The 26,681-nt window shown below is 45.8% G+C and overlaps 1 protein-coding gene across 3 annotated transcripts in view; it reads left to right on the top strand.

Annotated features, from left to right (window-relative positions):
* HERC2 (HECT and RLD domain containing E3 ubiquitin protein ligase 2) overlaps nt 1-26,681 on the top strand; it is a 188,691-nt gene that overhangs the window by 43,975 nt on the left and 118,035 nt on the right. Inside the window, exons 6-17 of one of the 3 annotated variants that reach the window (XM_040969235.1) lie at nt 1,927-2,027; nt 2,729-2,885; nt 4,359-4,469; nt 5,824-5,995; nt 7,717-7,890; nt 9,975-10,163; nt 10,760-10,911; nt 12,911-13,068; nt 13,166-13,279; nt 14,531-14,782; nt 20,228-20,421; nt 21,754-21,954. In XM_040969235.1, the coding sequence (XP_040825169.1) occupies nt 1,927-2,027; nt 2,729-2,885; nt 4,359-4,469; nt 5,824-5,995; nt 7,717-7,890; nt 9,975-10,163; nt 10,760-10,911; nt 12,911-13,068; nt 13,166-13,279; nt 14,531-14,782; nt 20,228-20,421; nt 21,754-21,954 (1,975 nt within the window). The remainder of the gene's footprint in view (nt 1-1,926; nt 2,028-2,728; nt 2,886-4,358; nt 4,470-5,823; nt 5,996-7,716; nt 7,891-9,974; nt 10,164-10,759; nt 10,912-12,910; nt 13,069-13,165; nt 13,280-14,530; nt 14,783-20,227; nt 20,422-21,753; nt 21,955-26,681) is intronic. The other 2 variants (XM_040969236.1, XM_040969237.1) reach the window with 2 other exon arrangements.

Genomic DNA, 26,681 nt, shown 5'->3' with positions numbered 1-26,681 from the left:
GTGTCAAGTCTAGATTTAAAAATGGAATTTGAAAATTATGTTCGTTTTTTGTTTTGTTTCTAGATAGGAAATAGTCAGATAATAATGTTTATTGCCTTGCATTGGTTTATTTAATTTCTGTTTTTCTTCCTCCTGTGATTTTCTTATTCTTTTGTGAAGAGGTGCTGTCAGACATAGTATTTTTGGTTTGCTGAAGTCTTCTGGTGCATCTGTGAATTTTTTCTGTGATATTACTCATTGGAATTTCGGAGAGTTGCATGCATTTCTAAACTATAGTTGTCTGTCAGACTTGGATCCTCAGAGGGTTGCTCATATTTTGCGCAGTTCAGAGTTTGCAATATCTGGTTATAGCAGAGACTTTTTGTCCCTGGAGAGCACATGGAATGTTCAGGAAGCAGAAAGAAGGAGGGGTTTCTTTTATAGCTATCTTGCCATCTAAGGACAAGAATGCTGACAATAGCATATTTCCTTGGTGTTTTATTTTAAATCTACTTGAAGTCCCGTTACATGTCACGATTTTTGCATTAGTTAAAACAGGTGACGGGTAAGGCCCCTGCCTGATGCTAGTGGCACGGTCTGTTTTCTCTCTTGGGATGGATGAGCAGGGGCTGTGGTGGTCATTGATGTGTCAGAGGGGCTCTGTTTAGGTGGGTATTAGAGTGCTATTTAGGCTCTCACAGAGTCAGTACATCCATATGCTCTCAGGGTCCCCATGATCTTCATGTCTAATTATTCTTGACCTATATTTTGCAAAATCATTCCGTATCATTATCTGGTTTTAATAACATTTCCTCTGATTGTGAAGGTACATTATACTAAATTTGTAGAGTATTGTCTGTAATGGAAATACTTTGTGAGTTCATTGTACTTGTGCAGTCTGCATATAAAAGCATGCACATATAATAGTAGTAATACTATTTGATATAGAGCAGAGAATAAAATTACTTGCTAGAGTGATTGAAATTTGTATTACATTTTTGTTTTCTAATATTTCTGCTACATGATTTCAATATTATTTAAGAGGCAAAGTTGCAAAAAGAAAGGGAGAGGACGAGAGATTTTTCTGTCTGTTGGTTTACTCCCAAACACCTGCAATGGCCTGGGCTGTGCCAGGCCAACACCAGGAGCCTGGAACTCTGTCTGGTTTCCTGTGTGGGTGACAGGGGAACAAACACTTGGCCCGTCTTTCACTGCCTTCCCAGGTCCTTCAGCAGGGAGCTGCATTGTAAGTGGAGCAGCTGGAGCTTGAACCCATCTAGAATACTCGTGTTATAGGTGGTGACTGAACTCACTGGACTGTAGTGCTGGCCTCCACATGATGATTTTTGTGTTACAGCCTTGGTATGTGGCCGTAGTTTGTTAAATTAACATATACAGGTAGAACAAAGTTTAAAAGAACACATGAAGATATTAAGCACTACATTCAGGAGGGGTAACTCAGCAGCATGGGGCAGGTGCATGAGTCCAGCGTGGAGATCTGAACTGTGGAGACCGAAGTGAGGAAGGATGCAAAGCAGCCGTGGGGCAGGTGGACTTCATGTCCCTGGCCGTTTTCTGAATGTTACTCTTCTCCGACTTGTGTTTCCTACCTTACACCTGCTCCCTATTATAATGACGGATTTATGTTTATTGCCTATTTATTGTTTTCCTTTCCCCCAACTGCCATATTAATTCCCCAGGTTATTTTCTGAACATTTTCCCAAGTCACTGAAACTTCTTTGTCAGTATCTTTTTCCTTAAGGAGAAAACTCCTTCCAAGGGACATTTCCTGTCTGAAACAAATGGAACTAAAAGTTACTTGTGATCCTGCCATCTAGAGAAAACCCATTCGTCCCACTTGGTTCCGCATCCTTCCATACCTGATTTTGTTTAGGATCTGCACATTCCTCTGACTGACCACTCCCACCCCTCCGTGTGTGTCTGCAGCTCTCGGCCCACAGGCAGAGGGGTGGAAGGACTTGCCAGAGTTGGATCCCGAGCAGCGCTCTCTTTTGCCTTTGCGTTCTTGCGTAGGGCCTGGCGGTCAGGTACGTGTGCCCTGCATGTGCTGCTTCCCTAACCTCGAGAGAGTGGGGTGCTGGCACAGGTCCACAACCAGAGGCTGTTTGGCTGGTCTCACATGCCTGCTGTCCCTTGGTTTCCTTAGCTATCTGTTGACTTACCTGAAAGGCAGAGTGGCAGTGAAAGAGGGAGACACAGACAAAAAGAGATCTTCGTCTGCTGGTTCATTCTCCAGATAGCCATAGTACCCAGACCTGGGACAGGCTGAAGCCAGGAATTGAGAACCCCATTTGGGCTTCCCACATGGATGGCAGGGTCCAGATGCCTGGGCCTGCATCTGCTGCCTTCCTAGGCACATCAGTACCTGTGTCAGTGGAGTAGCTGGAACTTGAACTGATGCTCCAATATGGCAAGCATGGATTAGCTTGCTATGCCACATTTGTGGCCCAGTCTAGTTTCCTTATTTATAAAATGAGAGGGTATAGCGTCTGTTGGCTTTTCAGGTTTATGCTCAAAAACTAAAACCAACCAATGAACCAGAGTATGTGCACAAACCCTTCAGGTAAACCACTCGTGTGGAATGCCTCGCTATTGACCTATTTTTAGAAATTAGTCTTGCAAAAATTGAGTCTGAGACAGCCGTGGTAGATTTTGGTGTGGAGGGAGGGTTGGCATCTTCTCACCCAGGCTGGTGGGCCGCCTCTGCTGATGTGCTCTGTCTGCCCAGGGGAGGATGCGGACCTCTGCAGTGAGCTGTTGCAGGAGTCCCTGGATGCCCTGCGGGCTCTTCCCGAGGCCTCCCTCTTTGACGAGAGCACCGTGTCCTCAGTGTGGCTGGAGGTGGTAGAGAGAGCAACCAGGTTCCTCCGATCCGTCGTGACAGGGTGAGTTCTGGGTTTCCATACGTTCTTGCGAGAATGGTTCCTGATTCCTGCATGCTTGTGTTCCCCCCTCCCTTGAGAGCTAAGGCACTTGACAGGCTGTTGTGTCCTCCAGGGCTTTAGCTCAGATTCCTGACTCCAGGTCTTGGTTCCTAAGATCTGATTTGACCCAGGAAGCTGTCACATAGAAAGGGATGGAAACTGAAAGATGCTTTTGTAGTTTATCATTGTTTTTTAGGTGTTTTAAGATTTAGTGATCAATTATTTGCAAAATGTATTAGCTTTTACTGTGTATCCCTCAATTTTATGTCTTGACAAATAACCTTGGAGTAAACAGCTATTTTCACTTGTAGCTACTCTGATGTAAAGAAAATCTTAAATATGAATTTGTTAGGAAAAATAACAACTCTTATTAAAGATTTATTTGAAAGGCCTAGTGGCAAAAGAGAGAGAGAGAGTATAAATATTCCATCTGCTATTTGACTTCCCAAATGGCCTCACCAGCGTGGACTGGGCCAGGCTGAAACCAGGGGCAGGGAGCACCATCTGGCTCTGCCTTGTGGCTAACAGGGTCTGGGGACTTGGACCACCCTACTTCTGCTCTCCAGGCACATTAACAGGGAACTGGATTGAAGTGGAGGAACAAGGACGTGAACTGAACTGTGACGTGGGGTTCTGGAATCACAGGTTGACAATTTGTTCTGCTACCCATTGGCCCCTAGTTTTAAGCTTAAGGAAGATGTATATTCTTAGTATAGAAATGAGCAAGAAGGACAGATGGGGAGGAAAAAGCAGTTCTTTAGCACTCTCCTTGTAAGAGGTCACCACTGTGCCTTCTTGTGGTCCGCAGGGATATTTGTGGTGTCTGTCCCCGCGAGAGTACTGAGAAAGGCATTATCACAGTGTTTTCAGGTGGGGGACCCTGAAGATAGGCTTGGTATTGATTTAGAAGTTTAGCAGAAATGTTGATATAGAATTTCCTATCCTAACGTTTAGTTAATTTTTTTTTTAATTGTTGAGTTATAAAGAAAAGTTAAAAATGCTTCTTAGGTCCGGTGAAAGTAAATGTAGACGTTCTGCCCATAGATTCTCAGGTGTTTTTCAAGATTGGTTCTTCAGTTTCGTGAGGAGCTGTTGATCCTCTTACAACCTTGTACTTCATTGAAACTGAAAAAATAGCTACACGTTTTCATTCCCTGCTTTGAATAATGATATAAATTATTTTTGCTTTGGGAAACTGGAGTCGATTAATATGATACAGATCTGAAGTAATACTTTCAATAAAATATATCTTTACAAGTTAAACTTTATACTTTAAAAAAATCTCTGAATAATTTTGCAAAGCAATATTTGAAAACTTGATTCTGAATGATGAAAATGTTCCTTTCCATAAGTTAGAGAATATGATTTACCTGCCTTCATGGTTTTAAATGCTGTTTTTTTCTGACATTGCTTGGTGCCTGCCTGTCATTTCAGGGATGTTCATGGGACCCCAGGGACCAAAGGGCCGGGAGGTGTCCCTCTGCAGGACCAGCACTTGGCCCTGGCCATCTTGCTGGAGCTGGCTGTGCAGAGAGGCACGCTGAGGTGAGCAGTGACTGTTGGGGATGCTGCTGGGGCTGCCACTGTCTGTCTGTTGCATTTTGTGGCATATCGCTGGATCTTCTGTGACTGTCCAAGTGCATGGTGTCCTGACGTTGGGCAACCTTCTCCTGGGGCCCGTATTTCTTCTCAAGAATGGTCCAGTTGCGTTCTTTTCCCTGCAGGTTCTAAGTTTTTTAGTCATTTGGGACTTGGTCTTTTTCCTTTTAGCTTTATTTTCCTTAAAACATCATTTACAATTTTTATTTAATTTGAAAAGCAGACACAAACACATACGGTGCGTGCACACCCACACACACATGCACACACACACACATGCACACATGCATGCTCTTCTGCCATGTTCTGGTTCATTCCCCAAATGGGTGTAATAAGCCAGGGGGTAAGCCAAGCTGAAGCTAGGAGTCTGAAATCAGTCTAGGACTCCTGTGTGGGTGGCAGGGTGCTGCTCTCCGGTGTGGGTGGCAGGGTGCTGCTCTCCGGTGTGGGTGGCAGGGTGCTGCTGTCCCGTGTGGGTGGCAGGGTGCTGCTGTCCCGCGTGGGTGGCAGGGTGCTGCTGTCCCGCATGGGTGGCAGGGTGCTGCTCTCTGATGTGGGTGGCAGGGTGCTGCTGTCCCGCGTGGGTGGCAGGGTGCTGCTGTCCCGCGTGGGTGGCAGGGTGCTGCTCTCCGGTGTGGGTGGCAGGGTGCTGCTCTCCGATGTGGTTGGCAGGGTGCTGCTCTCTGATGTGGGTGCTGGGTGCTGCTCTCTGATGTGGGTGGCAGGGTGCTGCTGTCCCGCGTGGGTGGCAAGGTGCTGCTCTCCGGTGTGGGTGGCAGGGTGCTGCTCTCCAGTGTGGGTGGCAAGGTGCTGCTGTCCCATGTGGGTGGCAGGGTGCTGCTCTCCGGTGTGGGTGGCAGGGTGCTGCTCTCCGGTGTGGGTGGCAGGGTGCTGCTGTTTTCCAAAGTTGATAAAAGCAGGTGATGAGCAGGAAACACAGAAGCCAGAAGCAGGCATTCTGCTACCAGATGTGAGTGCTCCAGGCATTCATATCACTTAGCCACTGCGTCAGCTTCCACCTGAGTTAATAGCTTTTATCCCATTAATTTAGGGTCCTGAGAATTTTGTATAAAGTGCTATTTGAATGTTTTAAGTGGTTTATGATTGCGTTAAACTCTTGGCTTTGAGTCAGTGAGTTTTAGCGCTAAGAATAATTTCCATGGCATTACTTTAGTTTCTTTTCACATCTGAAGTATGTTTATTTGCTTATTCTTTAGTTATTTGCTTTTATTTTTGATGGGGCCATGGCAGAAATGTTAAATCTGCCTCTCCTAGGAACATCATGTCTTTTCTCCTGCAGCCAGATGTTGTCCGCCATCCTGTTGCTGCTCCAGCTGTGGGATAGTGGGGCGCAGGAGACTGACAACGAGCGCTCGGCCCAGGGCACCAGCGCGCCGCTCCTGCCTCTGCTGCAGAGGTTCCAGAGCATCCTCTGCAGCAAGGACTCGCCCCACGCAGAGGGGGACACCCATGTGAGTACCTCACAGACTGCAGCCCAGTGTGCATGTCCAGGCCCGTGCTTGTTTCTGGCATGTGTGTGTTTGTGATAACAGTAGTGCATCAGATGGGGGCAGCTGGGAGAGGTCATGTTAATGTGGCAGAACAGCACATAGACTCATTAGCTTGCCTCTGTGTGACAGTGAGTGGCCAGAGCCAGCTCTGATTTGTAGCCGCTGGGCTCTGTGTTTTCATTTTTGGACTGTGTCTATTTAGTAGGAGGAATTTATGCATCGCTCATTCTCCAAATGATTAGGGAGCCCTGAAATCTGTCTGAGTCTCCCATGTAGGTGTAGCCGCTCAAGTGTTTGCATCTTGCACTGCCTTCCCCATTATCAGGAAGCTGGATCGGAAGCAGAGCAGTTGAGACTTGAATCACCACTCCAGTAAAAGCTGCCAGCATTGCAAGTGACAGCTTAACCCATTGTGTTGTAATGCTAACCCTGAGATTCATGCCTTGATACAGATTAGTGTAATGTCACAGGCCTGTCTACTCCCATGTTAGCCATGCAGCTTTTTCTGTGCTAAGCTAGAATTGCTGAGCCTGTCACGTGTGCGACGTTGCTCTCCTGTTTCCAGCAGCTGCTGTGCTGTGCTTGGCTGTGAAGGCATGTGAATATTAGATGTGGTGAAGACATAAATAAAGGCATATTCATTTCCATGAAGCAGTGAGACAGTAGAATAATGAGTGTTTGGTTCCTGACAAGCTTGGTACTTGCAGTGCCAATGAAGGGAGGTGGTGTTGAAGGCTGAGGCTCAAGGCAGTGTAGGTTGGAGCCCTAGGTCTTTGATAGAACTTCTCAGTGTGACCATGCTGGAAGAATCCATGCATGTAGTTGATTCTTCATGTAGGTTTTGCCTAGGAGAAACAGGTAAGTACCCATTCTGTTTCCTTATTTATGCTGCTGATGGAGAAGACCTTGATCTGTGGCCACGAGCTGTGTCATTGCACAGAAGAGCCGAGTGTGAAGCACTTGCTTGCACCTAGATGCCAGAAAAGAGCAGTGGGAATTGTGTCTTACTCTTTTGGCACTGGGTGAGGCACGCCCTCTGATTGTCCCTTTGTTTAGTTCCGGCTGCATCCTTTATAGGTGAGGATGCTGAGTGTGGGCCTGAGCCCTGAGACCACTGCTCTTTATAAGTGTATGTTGGATTTTACAAATACTTCTGCCAAAGAACCATTCTGTTACCATGCTTTAGCCTGATTTGTCTGTTACTTAGCAGCTTTAGTGATAAATTTCTTCTGCTTTTGAAGAATTAGAACTGACTTAATTTTCAGATAAAATTAGTATTTTTCAGAGTGTGCCACCATTCAGATTAAAATAAAGAGTTTCTGTTTTTGGTTTCCAAAGGCAGGTTGAGATGCTGTGCTGTGTTGTGAACTGCTCCCAGTGATGTGCCTGTAGGCTGGCTTGGCTGTGCTAGTAAAGTGTGAAGCCTGCACGTAAGATTATTCTTACATGTGGCTTGGTAGATTCAGAAATGTTCAGTCAGAATTGTGTACATTTATACAGTGAGTATACGAGTATATAGGGCCATAGTATAACTGTCATCCACATTGTTCAGTGGTCAAAATGAGCACATTTAACAATAATAGAGAGCTGTGTATATCAGACTATAAAGAACAGTCAAAGGACGATCGAATTGCTTTAATTTTTATCATTTCTGAATGGATTTGTTTACTCTTCTTATCCAGCTTTTATCAGGCCCTCTGAGTCCCAATGAGAGTTTCTTGAGGTACCTCACTCTTCCACAAGACAATGAGCTGGCCATTGACCTACGCCAAACTGCAGTGGTCATCATGGCCCACTTAGACCGCTTGGCTACGCCCTGCATGCCTCCGCTGTGCAGCTCCCCGACTTCTCACAAGGTAAGTGCTCAGCAGTCCTCTGGGGCGTCTCCTCGTTGGTGCCACTCAGAGAGTCTCCTTCTGTGCACGTGTCAGGCTTTTCCTGGTGCTGGCAGCAGGAAAGGGCTTAAGGTTTTACACACGTTTGCAGTTTATGGTGTTGTCAGTGTATCAACCAAGTGATGAACGAACTGAGCTCACAGGGCTTGGGGACCTGAACCGAGATCCCAGGTCCCAGATTCGGAGGCCCCTTCCCGCTGAGAGCCCATCCTGATGTGCACCATCATTTGCAGGGAGGTTCCCGAGCCTGGATGGTGAAGCCTCAACCCTAGGAGTCTCACTCTGTGGTGCTGGTTGTGCGGGTGTTGTCAGTGTAATTATAAACTGTAACTCTCTCTCCATGGGATGCATAGTAGTGGCGGCAGCATTAGGGGCTGTGCGGCGCAGGCCCACCGGGGCCTCCTGCGTGTGGCCGTAACTGATGATTGTAGCATTTCCCTGTCGTATCCAGGAGAAAACTGGTTTGAAATGGGAATGAACTTGGCCAGCATGACACAGAATAATCCTGCTTTTGAATCCAGCCTTCTCTCATGTTTTATTCTTTATATAAAGATTTTTTTGTTTTGTCTTAAAGTCGGTTTTTTTTAATGCAATGAGGTCACATGGTTCAAACAAACAAACAAACAAACAAACAAACAAAAAAACCAAAAAACAAAAACCAAAAGCAAAGACTTGCTCTCTTTTATCGTGCTCTCTAGTTGCTTGTTTTGACTTTTCCAGTCTCTGTAACCTTTGTGCTTGTAGGATCAGTAGTCATCTGTTTTCCTTTCCTTTTTTTTTTTTTTTAAGATTGATTTATTTTATTGGAAAGGCAGATATACAGAGAGGAGAGACAGAAAGGAAGATCTTCCGTCCGGTGATTCACTCCCCAAGTGAGCGCAACGGCCAGAGCTGCACCGATCCAAAGCCAGGAGCCAGGAACTTCTTTCCGGGTCTCCCATGGGGGTTCAGCGTCCCAAGGCTTTGGGTCGTCCTTGACTGCTTTCCCAGGCCACAAGCAGGGAGCTGGATGGGAAGTGGAGCTGCCGGGATTAGGATCGGCGCCCATATGGGATCCCAGCGTGTTAAGGCGAGGACCTTAACCACTATGCTATCACTCCAGGCCCATGTGTTATTTCTGAAGCTGCTTTTCCTCATTAAAAGTGTACACTGGAGGGCTTTTGGAATCGGTGCACACGGTTCCAACCTTTCCTTTAAGAGCAGCTTGGTACTGTATGTGAGGCGGGGTGTTATTTTTATGAATGAATCTTCTGGTGCTGGCTGCACTCAGGTTATTGCTGAAATTTTCTTCCACATCGTTTTGCTGTGTCTGCCTGGGTTTTGGTTGGGCTGAAATCCAGGGGATGCTAGGTAACAGGTTGCTGTCACCTGTAGCAACAAGAACACTGGTCTCCTGACTTTTGTGTTGGGTTTTTGACTCTTTGTTTGTTAGGCACAGAATAGTAATCTGGTGTAATTGGGGCATTTAAAACTGTATAGGGCCCGGAGTGATAGCCTAGTGGCTAAAGTCCTTGCCCTGCATGCGCTGGAATCCCATACGGGTGCCTGTTTGTGTCCTGGCATCCCTGCTTTCCATCCAGCTCTCTGCTTGAGGCCTGGGAAAGCAGTTGAGGACTGCCCAGACCTTGTGACTCTGTACCCGTGTGGGAGACCCGGAAGAGGCTCCTGGCTCCTGGCTTTGTATTGGCTCAGTTCTGGCCATTGTGGCCACTTAAGGAGTGAATCAGCAGATGGAAGATCTTTCTCTCTGTCTCTCCTTCTCTCTTTATATCTGCTTTATCTATAAAAATAAATAAATCTTAAAAAACTATGTATAAGGACCATTTGTATTGTTTTCTTAGTGGGTTCTATATTAAAATGAAATGCTGTGAAAAAATAACCTTTGCTTCAGCTTACCTGCCAACTAAGGTAATACTGAATGTTATGAATTATTGTGAAATTTTGAATCACCTCCTTTCTTTCTTTACTTGCTCTGTTTTTTGCCTGGAGTATGTCAGTGGTACTCCTCCACATATTTAGCTGCTATCCCTTTTTCTGTCTTACAGGGATCATTGCAGGAGGTCATAGGTTGGGGGCTAATAGGATGGAAATACTATGCCAATGTGATTGGTCCTATCCAGTGTGAGGGCCTTGCCAACCTGGGCGTCACGCAGATCGCCTGTGCGGATAAGCTCTTCCTGATCCTGTCGCGCAATGGCCGTGTGTATACCCAGGCCTACAACAGCGACACACTGGTAGGTGCTCTGGGCCCCGCACCCATGTGCTTCCCTGGTGGATGTGATCTCTTCTAGGAGACCTGGTCTGCAGGTTGTTTAGTTCTGACTATTGTTAAGCTTCTGTGTGTTGTTCATATTGGTGTATAATCTCAGTCAAAATTATTGTGAAGAGCTTGAGTTATTAAGATTATGGGTTCTTTACAGTAAAATGCATGGCTAATCATATTTCCTATTTGTAATTGGTTTTTCATGTATAAACTAGCTTAACTCAGGCGCTAGGCAGATAACAGATGAAGGATTGGGCGTTGGGTGGATGGTGACACAGTGGGACACATGTGCCTTAGAGAAAAGCATTCCTCAGTCTTACTTGTGTGTCTCATCGCACAGGGATGGCTGGGACTGTCCAGTGTGGCACTGGTCCTGTCAGAGTAGTTGGAGGCCATCTGCCCCTTGTATGAGGTGCAGGGGAGGGCAAGCTGGAGCCTTGGGCTGGCAGTCACCTGAGGATCATGCTCTTTGAGAAAGAGTAGGGTTTGTTCTGCAGAGGTACACAGCTGATCAGGGTATACTGTCTTATTGTTTGAAGATTGCTTTTCTCCTTTTTACCCTTTTAGGCTCCACAACTGGTCCAGGGCCTCGCCTCCAGAAACATTGTAAAAATCGCTGCCCATTCCGATGGTCACCACTACCTGGCCTTGGCAGCTACCGGCGAAGTGTATTCCTGGGGCTGCGGGGATGGCGGACGGCTGGGCCATGGGGACACTGTGTACGTACAGCTCCTTCCTGTTCATAAGTTCCCCTTCTATTGGACCTGACCCACAACAGGACAGGAAAAATATAAGTTTTGGAGGTGCCTAGAGACTTAGGGCTTGGATGGAGGGGGATACGGTGATGTATCCACGCCTGGAGACTTGAGAGCTTGCCCAAGAGAGAAGTGATGTGAATCGGTCTTCCCTATTTGTTGCAGCAATCAACAACTTGCTGCTGCTGTTGTGTTTTTAGCAGAAAAGGTCTGCCTTTCTTTGAAGTGTTACAGATACAAAAATCAAGAGTTTTAAAATATTTTATTTCAGGAAATTTTGCTTACTATGAGAGAGCAGAAATAAAACAGAGTAGTAGTTATAAATGCTGGCATATGAAAGTTGAGAGGTCTGATAATTTTCATAGAGTGATGAGAATGCTTTTATACTTGATACTGTGAATGGACCCTTGTAGAAAAAAGTAGTGGATGGCATTTGGTTGAAGTTGGAGGTGTACAGATGTGTTGGACCAGCTGTTTCATTTCATGTGGTCGAGACCGTAAACAGGGAATGGAACAGTGTAGGGTTAGAAATGATTACATTCATGACTGCCCGTGTGCCCATCAAAAAGATAGTGGAGGGTGTATGGCTCATTGAGAATACATGTTGGAGATGGAGGCTTCACTGCTTGCGAGACTGCCGGCTAAGAACCCAACCAGGAGAAAAGCAGAGTGATGAGTGCATTCTGTGTGGCATATTTATATGGTGTTTGAGAACATCCAAAACTTTTTGACAGTGTGGTAAGGGTTCAGACAAATTGGATAAAACATGGTAAAAAAACAAAAACAAAGGAATGCTAATCACAGAATTCAGAATTGTTTTTACTTTCAGACTGGAAGTGGGTGGTATTGGCATGGAGCATATGGCTCTCAAAAGGCATTCGAAGTAGGGGATTGGGGCAGTAAGTTGTTAGTCTTCTTATTTCCTTTATGTTATTTACCATTTAATATATATGAAATGTTCCATTACAAAATAGTTTGTATTTGAAGTTAAATGCTAGATGAGAAATTTGTCCCTTGCTGTAGGAGTTCATGGAAGAAGAAGAAATGGAGTGAGAATGGCAGGAGCTAGTCAGAAACTTGTTCAGGAGTTATAAGGTGATCTGAATAAGACAGAGCAGTTGCAGCAATGTGGGGTGGCTTGGCTTTCCTGTGCACTCCCGTACCTCTGGGTGTCTGTATTTACTATGTGGACCAGTGGGCGAAAGGTTGGCAAACCACATCTTTGGAGAGGCCACAGCGGGCTTGTATTTATTCTCAACAAAATGCTGTCAATTACAGGAAGCAGTCAAGGTTATAAGTGTATACCATTTTGCCAAGTCCAACATTTCTTCAGTTAATAAGGAGTTTCTACTATAATCCTATTGACTCATATTTTTTATTTATAAAGGATTGATTATAGTGCATGCCTTAGTAATGTCTACTGGTATTTGACATATCTATAAACTTCAGCTAGTGTACTCTTGGGTAGGTTCTGCCAGTTGGGTAACAGAGGACCTCTCCACAGCCCCTGAGATGGTGTGCCCTTGCCATTGTTCCTGACACCCTCAGATCTGTCCTGTGTTGTCACATCTAGTCTTTTCCAGAATTTAGCATAAACCAAGTCATACAACACATAGGATGGTGTTTCTGACTTTTTTCCCTTAGCCTAGTGTTTTAGGATGCTGTCATGTGGTTGTCATACAAGTAATGCCTTTCTGATGGACAACAGTTTTGGGTCCTATGGATAAAGCTGCTGTGGACTTTGACAGGTCTTTGACAGACATTGTTGTGGGATTCCTACTGGACACCATTCTTGGCATTGAGCTCCAATTCCACAAATTCATGTTGGTGTTAGGTATTTGAAGTCTCTCTTCCTTCGTTATTTTATAAGATGCCCTGGAAGGTTAAATGACCTGCTAATGGTTCCATTTGCTGTAACACTAGCTATAAAGGGTATTTATGTCTGTTTCCTTCCTTGCCACAGGCCCCTGGAGGAGCCTAAGTTGATCTCTGCTTTCTCGGGGAAGCAGGCTGGGAAGCACGTGGTGCACATCGCATGTGGGAGCACGTACAGCGCAGCCATCACAGCTGAGGGGGAGCTGTACACCTGGGGCCGTGGCAACTACGGCCGGCTGGGCCACGGTAGGTCTGTCCTGCAGGAGCACCAGCCAGTGGGCAGCAGTGGGCTGTCTCTTTTGGGGAGGACTTGAGGAATGAATGACACTCATTTCCATTCAAGGTTCCAGTGAAGATGAAGCCATTCCAATGCTGGTAGCTGGACTGAAAGGACTGAAGGTCATTGATGTGGCATGTGGGAGTGGCGATGCTCAAACACTGGCTGTGACTGAGAACGGTAGGGAGAGCTCTTGGTAGGCGCTTGAAGATGTTGATGATCACTTACTCGGAGTGGGTGAGATCTGGAGTAGAGAGAAGCTCATGAGGCTGCCTCCCTGTCGTTTACCTTGAAGTAGATGTGGATCCCAGGGGCCTCTGCGAACATAGTCCAAAAGTTACAGGACTTGGGCTTGCTCTAGCCAACAGCTGGGAGCAGCTGCCATGTGTCCTGTGTGGGCATTTTACTTTTGATGAAAAAGAAAGGTTAAAGATGGAAGATGTGGCATCCTACCCTGTGCTGTCTGGACGGGGTGACAGGTGAAAGTGGGGAATCACCCAATGAGCCATGAGATTATCAGGGTTTTAGGTGAACTCTGTACTGCTGTGCATACTCTCTGATCTTTGTGTGTGGTACTGCTGAATTTCTTTCATTGACCAGCTAATAGCGGTCTGTTATCTAACAATTTCCAGGATAGAACGAAAGTTGACCTATTTTTGCCAATAGTGTGGAACAGGAATGCACCCTTACCAGTTAGTTCACTCAGGGTCTGTGTGACCGTGGCACACCTGCGTCTTTGTGACAGATACCATATTGCCTAGAAAGGCTAAAAACACTTGCTTCTGATTTTTCTTTCTGATTTCTTCCTTCTCATTCCTTTTAGGCCTTTGACACTATTCACTTAGGCCTTATTTAACAATATTTCTTAGCAATTTAGTTTGATGCAGCTTTTGCAAAGTATTCTTAGTTTTCAGTTTTAAAATAAGATCATATTTACTTTCTTGCCATTGTATTTTGTCCCTTTATGTCATACTTAATCAAATAACGTAATTATGCTGATGCAGTTGGGAACAGATGGAGTGGAGCTAATGACCTCTGGTCAGCACGGTGGACTCAGACACCTGCAGGCTGACTGTAGAGCAGTTGGTGAGCTGCAGCAGTGGGCAGTGGGCCTCAGCGCACAGTTTTCTAAGACCTTTTCTTTTGTGTTCAGTAATTAGTTGAAGCAACATTACTGCTCCATCAGTCCGAGAGCTTTGTGGTTTTCATTGAATTAAAACAAAAGGAAAATTCAGCTTTCCCTCTCTTAAGTGCTCCCATATCAACCTGAAGTCTAAACTAGATGTTCTTTTTTTTTATGTGGTGTTATGTGTGTACATTGGTGGTCTGTATTTGTTATGTGTGCATTTTTGGTTATATTATTTTTCAGCCATTTAAAATTTCCATTAAGGTGTAAGATTATTTTCACTTAAATACATCTGTATGTTTTAGGGCAAGTATGGTCTTGGGGAGATGGCGACTATGGTAAATTGGGTAGAGGCGGTAGCGATGGCTGTAAAACACCAAAGCTGATAGAAAAGCTTCAAGACTTGGATGTTGTCAAGGTCCGCTGTGGAAGTCAGTTTTCTATTGCTTTGACAAAAGATGGCCAAGTTTATTCGTGGGGAAAAGGTGATAATCAGAGACTTGGGCATGGAACAGAAGAGCATGTTCGGTATCCCAAACTCTTGGAAGGCTTGCAAGGTGAGTGTAAATGTGAACTTTCAGGACCCTTTGGGGGGTTATTTTAGTAATCTTTTGAGCTTACAGATCTCTTTTTCTTTAATAAATGTTTTTATTTGTTATTACTATTTTAAAGATGTATTTATTTACTTGAAAGGGATGGTTACAGAGAGAGAAAGAGAGGGGTTCTGTTCAGTGAAGAGGCAGAGAGAGAGAGAGTGAGTGAGTAAGCTTCTATTCACTGGTTCACTTTTCAAATGACCACAGTGCCTGGAAATGGACCAGGCCATTGCCAGGGAATTGAAGCTCTATCTGGGTCTCCCACATAGACAAACAAACTTCTACTTATATTGATGGGTTAGGAAATCATTTGAAAAGTAGATTGCTTATATTGAAAAGTGGCCTGGGATATTCCTCATCAAATTGAATTTGAATTTTACTGATATTGGAGAGTTCTTTCTGTGTCAACCATCATTTCTTCACTCAGCCAGCTGGACTCAGTGATGATGGCTTCTGCCTCGTTTGGTCACGTGTACTCACGCTGTAGACACTACTGAGACCAAAGACATAGATTGCTGTGGGCCAGGTGGGAAGTGGGATTGGGTCCAGTGAGGAGGTCTGGCTTGAACTTGTCTCTGGTGGGTGCACCATGCTTGAGTGATTGCAGAGGTGCTCAGTTTGCATCTTAGCTGGAGGGAGAAGTGAGTAAGTGTGAGCGTAGTGTCTTTTGCAATTTGGGCAATCAGCATGGGCAAGACCTTTGAGTACTTTTATCTTACTAGGAATGTTAGACTGCAGGTACCAGAGAGCCAACAAAACTGTGGTGGCTGGGTTGTAGAAGGGGTTTTCTGAAGTGTCTAGACTGGTCATTGGTAGGTGTCTCCATCCTAATGGAGTTGACAAGCACAGAAGAGAGAGGCCAATGAGAAATGCTTAGTGCTTTCTCTCTTTCAGGGATGGGCAGTGAGCTTCTTCCAGGTCCTCCATGGATGCAAACACTTGGGTTATCTTCTGCCACTTTGCCCAGGCTCTTGGCAGGGAGCTGGATCAGAGTGGAGTAGCTAGGTCTCGACCAGTGCCTGTATGTAAAGCCAGATGATGGCTTTTCCTACTGTGCCACAATGCCAGTCCCTGGAAATGTGGCTTTTAAGTGGAACTTGCTGATTCCTTTCCTCATAAGTTTTAGCATAAAGAATGTTAGTGCTTTCATGAACTGCAATTTGATTCACTGAAGTATTTTGTAAGCTTTTTAGATAAGTTGACATGATCATATGACTTTCCCTGTGTTACGGGACTGTATTTGAGTTTTATTTACCTATTTGTATTTCTCTTTATTATGAAAGGAAACCAACCTGTTTAGTTTTAGTTGTTAAATGCAGATACTATAAGAATATTTAAATTATTGCTAGTAACATCTTTTTTGGTTAGTTCAAAATTATTTTAAATATTTATTTACTTATTTAGAAGTTAAATTGACATAAAGGATGAAATAAAGACAGAAAGATCCTGGTTTTCCATTCAGAGGTTTACCCCTCAAATGGCCAGTATGGCCAGGGATAGACCAGGCTGAAGCCAGGAGCTTATCCAGATCTCCCAGTTGTATGTTCGGGCCAGCCTCACTGCTTTCTCAGGCACATTAGCAGGGAGTTCGCTTGGAAGTAGACCAGGTAGGAATCAAACCAGTGCTTTGATACGGGCTGCCAGCCTTACAGGAAGGGGTTAGATCCATTGTTCCATGACATTTCTGAGAAATAGCCATGTGTGCCAGTTGTGTTAGAATTACTAACAAGGGGAGCCAGCACTGTGGCATTGTAAGTTAAACCTCCACATGTAGCAATGATATTTATATGAGCCCCAGCTCAAGGTCCAGTTGCTCCACTTCTTTTTTTTTTTTTAATTTTAATAATCTTAGTTGATTAGGGTACAAAGGGTCAAGGGCTACAGGGTGAAAGTGGATAATATCATTGTTTCCACACTAATATAATCATTTTGCCCTGTATCTAGGGTTAGGGGAGTAACAAAGGGAAAAGCCCCACCCAACCTCCCACCCATCCCTGATCCCCAACATGAGTTGCGCTCCAAGGGTCCTGCTCAAACAGTTTTGATAGTTCATCAGTTCTGGATTGCTGCCAATCTCACTGTCCCAACCGCAATGAAACCTAGTCAGAGTCCACTGGCTGACAGTCTCTTGATGGTTGGGGTTCCAAGATCAGCAGTTCAGTTGGAGGGATATCCGAAGAAACTTCCTCTGAGATGATCCCAGATCTGATTCTTGCGTGAGTTTGGTAGTACAGACTCCAGCACCGTTCGTCACTCCAATCAGCTTATGCATATGCTGGTCGTTGCGATGGGTGGGTCCGTTCGGTTTCCAGTCCTGTCTTCCACGTGAACCAATGGGTGTTGTAGTCCAGCTCTATCCTACCCACTTCATATTTGGTCTTCATGCAAACCAGTTGGAGCTGCAGCCTAGTTGGGGCGACTCCCCAAAACCCCTACCAGTTGCTCCCTACCCTGGTTCCCATGCTTGCCAGTATGTACCGCAGGCTTGTCCAGTCTGTCCCATTTCCCATTTATCTCTCGCACACGAAAATGGACATTGAAGCCTAGTTCAACCCAACCAACCTATTATCCAGCCCATACACCCACTGGCAGGTGCCTTTCTGTCTAGCCACCCCTGCACCTAGCCTGGGTTTCGTGCTGTCCAGTGAGGGTGGTAACCCTGAGGGAGGTGCCCACTATTTCCCTACTAGGCCACACCCACTCCTAGATTATGCAGTCTCCAGGTGCTTCTGGCATTTGACTTGACAGAATTAGCTCCCAGTACCAGCCTCTGCCAGCTAATGCTGTGGCTAAGCCCAAACACCCCTCAACCCACTCTAATTTTTACTTGCACCAGTTGGAACAGTCACCTCACTGTGAGGCCCGCAGGTACTATAGCCCTGCCTAGTCTGAACTGCTCCCATCCCAATTCATGCTTTCCAATGGAAGTAGTTATCCAGCAGGGGAGCCCACGTTTCCCTGTTGGCTTTGCCTCCTCCCTGATTGTCACATGTGCTGTTTGGGCGCTGCAACCACATCTGGTATGGCTCATCTCACCTTGGCATTACTTGTTGTGTACTGGTATGTGTTGCAACTGAACCTGGCTTGACCCACACTCTGTTCTGGTGCTTGGATTCACCAGAAGGTAATGTGAACAGGTTCAGCCTGGTCTGCCCCCAACCCATGCCATGTGTATGCCAGTGGGATAATTTCCATTGCCTGTTCTGGGTTGTTTTCTATTGTGCTTCTTGCGCTTACCTGCAGGGGACTGTGTCCTGCCAGAGAAGTTGCCCAGGCTCCTCCATCATAACCTCTCCCAATGCCAGTTTTTGTGCATACCAGTGGGTCCATGAGCCAGCACTACTCAGTTCACCTCCTGTCCTAGGAAGAACAGTGGCTTTTCCTGACTGGCCTTTGACCCAGGCTGGTTCTTATTGTTGGATATTTCAACCCAGCCACGGCTCTTCCAAACCCACACACAGTTCACACATGGTTCAGTAAGGGCTGAGACCTAGCCTAGTCTGTCACACATCTCTCCCCGGTCCTCCAGAGCACCAGATGGTGTTGGAATCTGGCCTGGCTTGGTGCTTCCAGTCCCAGTCCACACTTGTGCCAAGTGAGATTACAATCGTATCCTGATCAGAATGCAGCCTCAGTTCCAGCCTGTGTGCTCCTTGGTGGGAAGCTCAACCCAGCTGGAGTGTCCTGTTATTTCCCCATCCGGGCCTATTCCCAGCCATAGATCAGGTGCAGGCCGGTGGTTGTTCTGTCTCTGCTTGGCAGAGCCCCTCATTTGTCCTGGCCCCTTGATGCTGTGGCTTAGTGCCTCTGCCTCATGCAGATCAGTATGTGCAAGGACCTACATGGCATGAGCTGTGCTCCAACCTGATTTCTGTTGTTTCTTGTGAGTTAAGGTTTGTTCAGCCCTGCCCATTCTGCCCCCTTCCAGGGCTGCCCAGCTCACCCCACTTCCTGTTTAAAGATGCACATTTGGGTGCTGCTGCCTTGACCTACCCTGATTGTTGTGGGTTCCTTTACCCATGAGTGATGGCAGCTGGCATGGTCATACCTAGTGTAGACCATTGCAACCCCAGCTTGTGAGCTAACCAGGGGGACTTGTATTCCAGTGGGTTGGGCCCACACAAACCCACAGAGTCTACCCCCAGACCAAGTTCTCTTGCGTGCTGGATAGTGTCTTGATCCTGCCAAATGTGACCACTCCACAACTCCAACACTCAGTCGGGTAATGGTACCTAACACTGCCAAAGAGGCCCCCATCCATAGCTTTGGTGTGGGCTAGTGTGTGGCGATCAGTGATGTTCTATACTAATATCCCATCTCTGTATTCATAATTGAGCTGTTGCATCTGTCTAACTCAAATTATCTTCTGGATACTTCCCCCCAAACCACCAGGTCTTGGTCCCCACGCATGCTTAAATTTTTCATGACTCTGTCGCTGAGAATACCCAAAAATTCACTTCTCACCTACACACAAACTAGTCTTAGTCATGAGTGACCCCAGGCAGCAACTACATTATCTTGAAAACCCTCGAGTTTGCCCTGCTGGGCGGCCAGCACACAAGGCCTGGCACCAGTTGGTGCACTGGCCTCCCTAGAAGAGTCCGAGGACTCGTTCACTGCCTTGCGGCAGTGTCTTTGGCCTGAGTCCCCAGCATTGGGTCTGACCCGGCAGGGGTACCCCCCACAGTCACCACGCTGCAGGGAGCGGAAGTTGCCCCCGACCCCAAGGCCCGAACCCAGTTGCTCCACTTCTGATCCAGTTTCCTGCCAATGTGTCTGGGAAACAGGGAGACCCCAAAGAACCTCCTAGCTCCTGGCTTCAGATCAGTTTACCTCCTGGTGTTGTAGTTGGTTGATGAATGAACTAACTGATGGAAGATCTCTCTGTCTCTGTAAATCTGTCTTTCAAATAAAAATAAATCTAGAAATTTTTTTTCTAACAGGGAAAATGATAATAGTATAATACTTGCTAATGTAATTTAAATAAAAAATGTTTCACACATCTCTATATATTTACATATATCATGAATTTGAGAGAGAAACAGATTTGCATTTACAGAAAGTTAGAATGTCCTTTGTAGGGGGCAAGATGATGTGATCTCATAGTTAATTGAAAGTGCACTTGTCAGTTTCTGAATGAAGATCTGAGTAGGGAGGTAAAAAGCCCAGCAGGCCCTTTTATACCCCAGTGTTATTTTATTTGAAGGCTCTGGATCTTAACAAATGGCAAAAAATAACTGGAGTTTTGACCATATCCTTAAGCAAATAAATTGTGTGTAATGTTAAAGTGACCTACCCTTAAGACGTTAGTTAAACTGTCTTCTAACCCAAAGGACCTGGTGGAAATCTTTGTTTCAATAGAAGTGATGTGCTTGACATTACACCTGCATCCCTCTTTTCTCATAGGGAAGAAGGTGATTGACGTGGCTGCAGGCTCCACCCACTGCCTGGCTCTCACTGAGGACAGTGAGGTCCACAGCTGGGGGAGTAATGACCAGTGCCAGCACTTTGACACCTTACGTGTGACCAAGCCGGAACCTGCTGCATTGCCGGGGCTGGATACCAAACACATAGTTGGAATTGCTTGTGGGCCTGCCCAGGTACTGTGCATACAGCTTGGTTTGCCAGTTTGTGAAGTTTCAGTTTCCAGTTATTCATTGCTAGTGTGTGGTATACCATTGATTTCTGGGTATGTTCCTTACAACCTGCAGTTGTACTAAACTCATGTAATATGGTGTGCTATAAGCTCCGTTGTGCTTTCCTTTTTTTTATATCCATAGATATTTAGGCTGTGTGTACATAGGAGATAGTTTTACTTTTTCCTTTCCTGTCTGTATGCCTTTTGTGTCTTGGCCCTGCTGCTCAGGCTAGGACTTCCAATGTCATATTGAATAGGAAGGAAAATGGCTGTCCTTGCCTTATCCTGATGGAGGAGCAAAGCATTCATTTGTTCATTGTTAGCTATGATGTCAGCCATGGATTTATTTTAGTAATATCTTATTATCAGATTGAGGCAGTTTCCTTTAATTCCTACCTTTTAGGATTAAAAAAAATCCTGAATGGATACTGAAATCTGTCAAGTGTTTACTTAAATGTTATCCTGCAATAATTTTTGTTCTGTAATCTGTTAGCACAGTAGAATGCATTGACTCATTTCTCAAATATTGATCAAGAGCTGGATTACTGAGATAAACCCCATGGGACTGAAGTAGCCAGAACTTCAGCCAGCACTTAGATCTGGAATGCTGGCACATCCCACGACACTTTAACCAGCTACCCCACAGTGCTGGCCCAGTGGATCCTACACTGTTCAGTGTATTATTTAATTTTGAAGTTTTTATAGATTGTTCTGTTACTAATGCATAGCTGAATCCCATTGTGGCAGGAGAATAAATCCTATATGATTTCAAATCTTTTGAATGTCTTAGTATTTGCTTTATGCTCACACTTTGTTCTATTTTAGTGAACATTCTGAATGTGCCTCAGAGGAACATATTTCCTATTGTAGGGTAAAGTGTTCTAGAATGTCAGATCCAATTCATGGATGGTAAACTTCACTGCTTCTATATTCTTGCTGCTTGATAGGGTAACCTGTATACACTCAACATTTCATTGTATAGTTACTATTGTAATACTTCAAGTGAACTGAAATTCTTACCACTGTCTATTAGTGTGCATTGATAACTTTTAGACAAAAAAATTTTAAAATTCCTTTCTAGTGTTTTCTTATGTGACAAAATGCATTGTGGCTAATGAACTGGGGAGTACCTGAACTGGAGAGTGGTGAAGAGATGTTTGTACCTGGCCAGTTCCGGCCTCAGCCCTTTCCGTCCCTCTGTCCTTCTGTCCTTTGTGGTAGTGGGTCACTGTTGAAGAGCAGGCCAACTGCTGAGTTGGTAGGTTCAATTCAGGTTCTTGTGTTTGTTCCGCAGAGCTTTGCCTGGTCATCTTGTTCTGAATGGTCCATTGGCCTCCGTGTCCCTTTTGTGGTGGACATCTGCTCCATGACGTTTGAACAGCTAGATCTCCTGCTGCGGCAAGTGAGCGAGGGCATGGATGGCACTGCTGACTGGCCCCCACCTCAGGAGAAGGAGTGCATGGCCGTGGCCACGCTGAATCTGCTGCGACTTCAGGTGTGACCGAGGCGCCCTTGTTTTTATTTTTAAGTGCATTTGGAAGTCTTTAAAAATGTTCACAATATTTGGAGAGTGTGGCTTTTAACCTGTTAGATGAACTGCTAATGAATATTTTAAAGCAAGATGGTGGTGCAAAAACTTGGTCTGGTTATTTTATGTGTGTCCCAGGAAGCATTCTCTACAGGCAGGTAAGAATGTGATGGGTCATCTTATTTCTGCTAGCATCAGCTATTTGCTGTTCATCAGGGGAGAGTCTTGGATTTCCCTTTGCGGAGTTTGGAGCAAATGACTGGTAATTGAGAGGGGATTGAGAGAAGCAGAGCTCAGCTGCCAGACAGTGCTAGCCTGTCTCTTCTCTAAGCCCGGTTTCCATAGTAATGCTCTCACTTCCTCTCAGTGAAGGTTACCACTTAGCATCCAAATGTAAGCTGAAAAAACCTTCCCTCCTGCTTCGCTCCCTTGGAAACCGATGGCTGAAATCCTTACTACATTCTTCTTTATCTTCGTAAGAAATCCTATCACTTAGTGACAAAAAGCACTGTTTTTCTTGAGAGTTATTTTTCCCTTTTATTACCCAGTGATTTCTGTGTAATTCATCACAGCTTCCATTTTTTTGTTGGGTTTTAGAAAGCACAGACCTGAATGGAATGAGCAGTGCTGTGGCCCTGACGCTCCTCCTTTGGAGCCTTCCCCGGCAGTGTGTCTCTCCAGTTCCTCTCCAGGGATCTGCCCTGTAGTTGGTTGCTTCCCAGGCCCCGTGGTGGTGTCCGGTTCTGGAGGAAGTCTGTGTGCTTCCCAGCCTTGATTCCTGCTGGTTCACGTCTGTCTGGTGCCATGTGTCCTTTCATTGCTGTCTCGTTGGCTCTCTAGATCCTATTTCAGTTATTTTTCATTGCCATACAAATCTTGATTCTTAAAATGAATCCTGTGTGGGAATCATTATTCTATAGATGATTTATTTCACAATCATTTGATTAGTTAGTATGTTTGAATATAATCTTCTGTTATGATTTTAAGTTTGATTTTCATTATTTCTTTATAGATTGTCTTAATTTTTTCAGATTCTTTTGTTCATAATTAAACAATTTTTTTTTTGATGCAGAGAATGCTTTGTTTATTAGAGTGAAAACCCAGAGGAAGGTGGACTCTGGATCAGATATGTTCTTTTTTTTTTCTTTAAGTTAAAATTTTTTTGATGATGTTTACATAGTTGACTAGGGTGGGAAGGGTCAAGAATTGGGGGAAAGTGGGTGATATCATTGTTTCCAAAATTTCCCTTTTTTCCTCATATATCTGGGGGAAGGGGAAATAATAGGGGAGAAGCCACACCCAGCCTCCCAACAAACTCCCCCTATATTTGGGGTTGGGGAATGGCCACCCAGTATTATCCCAGGTTCTCCAATGTGGAGCATGCTCCAAGGGTTCTGGACAAGTGGTGTATATAATTCTGAAATGCTGTTGATCTAGCTGATCCAGGGATGAGGAAATCCTTCCAAGGCCTATTGGCTGACACAATCCACTGCAGAGTTTTCATTTGCCCAGATATTTGCTGTCAGTGCTTGGCTGGGGTGGTTGACCAATTTATTCTGGTCTTCCTGCTCTACTATGGTGCCAGATGTTGTCTGCAGACCCAATGGACTGCCACATCCTCTGTGTGCATGTGGGTATGTTGTCCACTACTGAGGAAGCTCAGTGCAAACACTTGCACTCTACAGTCAGATCACAGATCCTGTGATTCTCCCCATGGTTGGGGTTCTGAGTCCAACGGTTCACTTGGGTGGATCCTCTAAGAAACCTTGTCTGAAGTGACCTCAGACCTGACTCTTGCATGTGCTCGCCATTATGGGGTCTGGCTCTGTGCATCACCTACATCAGCGAAGCTTTGACTGATGGTTGTGATTGCTTGGCTAGTTCTATCTCTAGCCCCATCTCTTATGTAAACCAATGGATGTGGCAGCACAGTTCAACCCTGTCCACCACACACTTGGCTCTCACATATACCAGCAGGAACTGCGGCCTAGTTGGAATGATCCCCAGTAGCCCCCACTAGGCCTGGTTCTTGTGCTTGTCAGTATGTGCTTAGTAGTGGGAATAGCTGCCCCACAGGAAAGCGCCCCACAGTCTTGGGCTCACACTACTCCTTCTGGATCTCATGTGTGCTGGTGGGTGCTATGGCATAGTGTGGCATGGCCTACCTCACCTCGGCTTTTGCTGGTAGGTGCTGTAGCTTGACCTGACCTGGTCTGCCCCCAGTTCCAGTTTGTGCTAGTGGGTGCTGCTGCCTAGTCCAGCGTATCTAGTTCCTAGTCACAGCCCTAATGTGAACTGACTGGTGTTGTGGCCTGACTTGGCCTGTTCCACACCCTGTCCTGGTTCACAGATATACCAGTGGGTATTATGAACTGGCTCATCCTAGTTTGCCCCCAGTCCTGACCCACACATATGCTGGCGAGTACAGTAACCTGGCTTGGTCTGAGCTGCTCCAGCCTTGTTTCTTGTGCTTGCCTGCAGGGACTGCATCCTGACAAAGGAGTTCCTCAAGTTCCTCTATGAGTTTTGCTTCCAGTAACAGATCTTGTGCACACCAATGAGTCCTTGGCCCAGACTGACTTAGTCTGCCTCTTGTCCTGGTAGGACCAGTGGCCTTGCCCATCTACTCCACACCCATTCTGGTTCTTACTGTTGGGTGTTACAGCCTAACCACACCTAGTCCATGCCAAGACACAGCTCTCACGTGGCTTACCAGGTTCTGAGACCTATCCTTGCTTTTGTCCTACACTCACCGTGGCTCTCATGAGCAACAGGTGTTCAAATCTAGCCCAGTCTACACACCCCACATCCAGGCAACGCCATGCTGAGATGGACTGCAGCTATGTCCAGCACAGATCACCATCCCTATTCCAGCTCTCATGCTCAGCAGTGAGAACTAAAACCCAACTAGGTCTGTTCCCAGTCATTGATCTTGCATGTGCCACTGCTTTCTCTGACCCAGCTTGGCTTAATCCATTCCTCATCTTGGGCCTTGCCATGTTGTGCTGCAGCCTGTCCTGTCCTGCTCCGCCCACAGCACCAACTCTTGCTAATAGGTCCTGAGCCTAGCTCTGCCCAATCTGCTTCCACCCCTGGCTCATGCAAACTAGTAGTGTTATAGCCTAGCCCAGCATGGTCTGCACTCCAGCCTGGCTCCCACACATGCCAATTGGTTTGGCCTAAGGTTTGGTCTGGCCCTGCCTAATTCACCTCCCTCTAGAACCAACCTACATACTTGCTGACGTGTGGAAATACCTTGCCTTGCCCAACCCTGGCTTGAGTCAACAGTGGGAGCCACAGCCCACCATGGGAGTTTCCCAAGTTCTTCCACCAGGCCCACTTCAGATCCAGATATCACATGTGCTGGTGGGTGCTAGTCCCTTAACCAGCATAGTCTTCCCCCTCCGTCTCAGTCTTTTTGTGAGCTGGTAGATTTTGTTACCTGGCCTGCTCCATACCCTTTTTTGGGTAAGTCTGTGGGTATAGCAGCTTGGACCTGCCCAGCCTGATCTCATCCCCAGTAACGGATGGTTCCAGGCCTAACTCAGCCTCTCACCAGCCCCAGATCTTAAGAAAACTAACAGAAATTGCAGTTACCCAGGGGTAGGCCCACGTGCCCCCACAGAATCTGCCCCCAGACCTGGTTCTCTTGCGTGCTGCTTAGTGTCATGGCCCAACCTAACTTGCCCTGTTCCCTATTTCGACACTCACTAGTGGGTACTGTGACCTAGCCCTGCCAGGTAGGCCCCCAGCCCTAGCTTTAGTGTATACAGGGGAGTGGTGGTTAGCAGTGATCCATGCTGACAAGCCCTTCCTCCCACGTGCATTTGTGCATCATAAAGGTCCTCCAGTATCCCCCTTCAAACCACTCGGTCTCAGAAACCCCACTTACCTGCAAGTAGTGGCCTTGTCGATGGAGTTCCCTCAAAAGTCAATTCTTACCTGCAACATATTCCTTCAGTGGTCTTCCCTCCCTCACATCTCCTTACTCCCATTCCCAATCAATTCACAGACTGTGCTCTTGGGGAAATCCTCACGTTGGCTCTGCCTGCCTGGATACAAACCCTCTGGCTCCCCCCACACACACTCTGGCTCCATCCCCTAGCCCCTGCAAGGCCGCACCCCCAGATCCCCATGAATGTGCCACTCGGCCGGGCCCGTGGTGCACAACTAAATAATTTTTTAATTGTTTAATTGTTTTGAACCTTTGCTTACTAATTATGTTTAAAACATTGAATATTTTACAAATTCTGTGAAGTTCTATGTAAATCAGTGTCACTCTTCCTGAAAAATATTAAGGGTGGTAGTATATATTGAGCATAAATTCATTTTTCCCAGCTTCAGACTTGCGATTATACTGGATACATAATTTTGCATCGGGTTTAGGATATACAGTTATTTTGCTGTATTGCTTCTGAAAGAACTCTCCCAATTGACACTTTGTAAGATTTTTTTAAGGATTTATTTAGATTGGAGAGGCAGATTTACAGAGAGAGAAAGAGGGAAAGATTTTCTCTGCTGGTTCGTTACCCCAAATGGCTGCAACAGCTGGAGCTGAGCCAATCCAAAGCCAGGTGCTAGGAGTCTCCTCCAGGTCTCCCACGTGAGTTCAGGTTCCCAAGGCTTTGGGCCATCCTCTACTGCATTCCCAGGCCACAAGCAGGGAGCTGAATGGGAAGTGAAGCAGCCAGAAA

This window comes from Ochotona curzoniae, unplaced genomic scaffold (assembly GCF_017591425.1).
Source record: "Ochotona curzoniae isolate NIBS_2020 unplaced genomic scaffold, NIBS_Ocur_1.0 scaffold_4701, whole genome shotgun sequence".
NCBI classification, from domain to species: domain Eukaryota; kingdom Metazoa; phylum Chordata; class Mammalia; order Lagomorpha; family Ochotonidae; genus Ochotona; species Ochotona curzoniae.
Note: the sequence above shows the minus strand (reverse complement) of the source record. Positions and strands in the feature narration are given on the sequence as shown.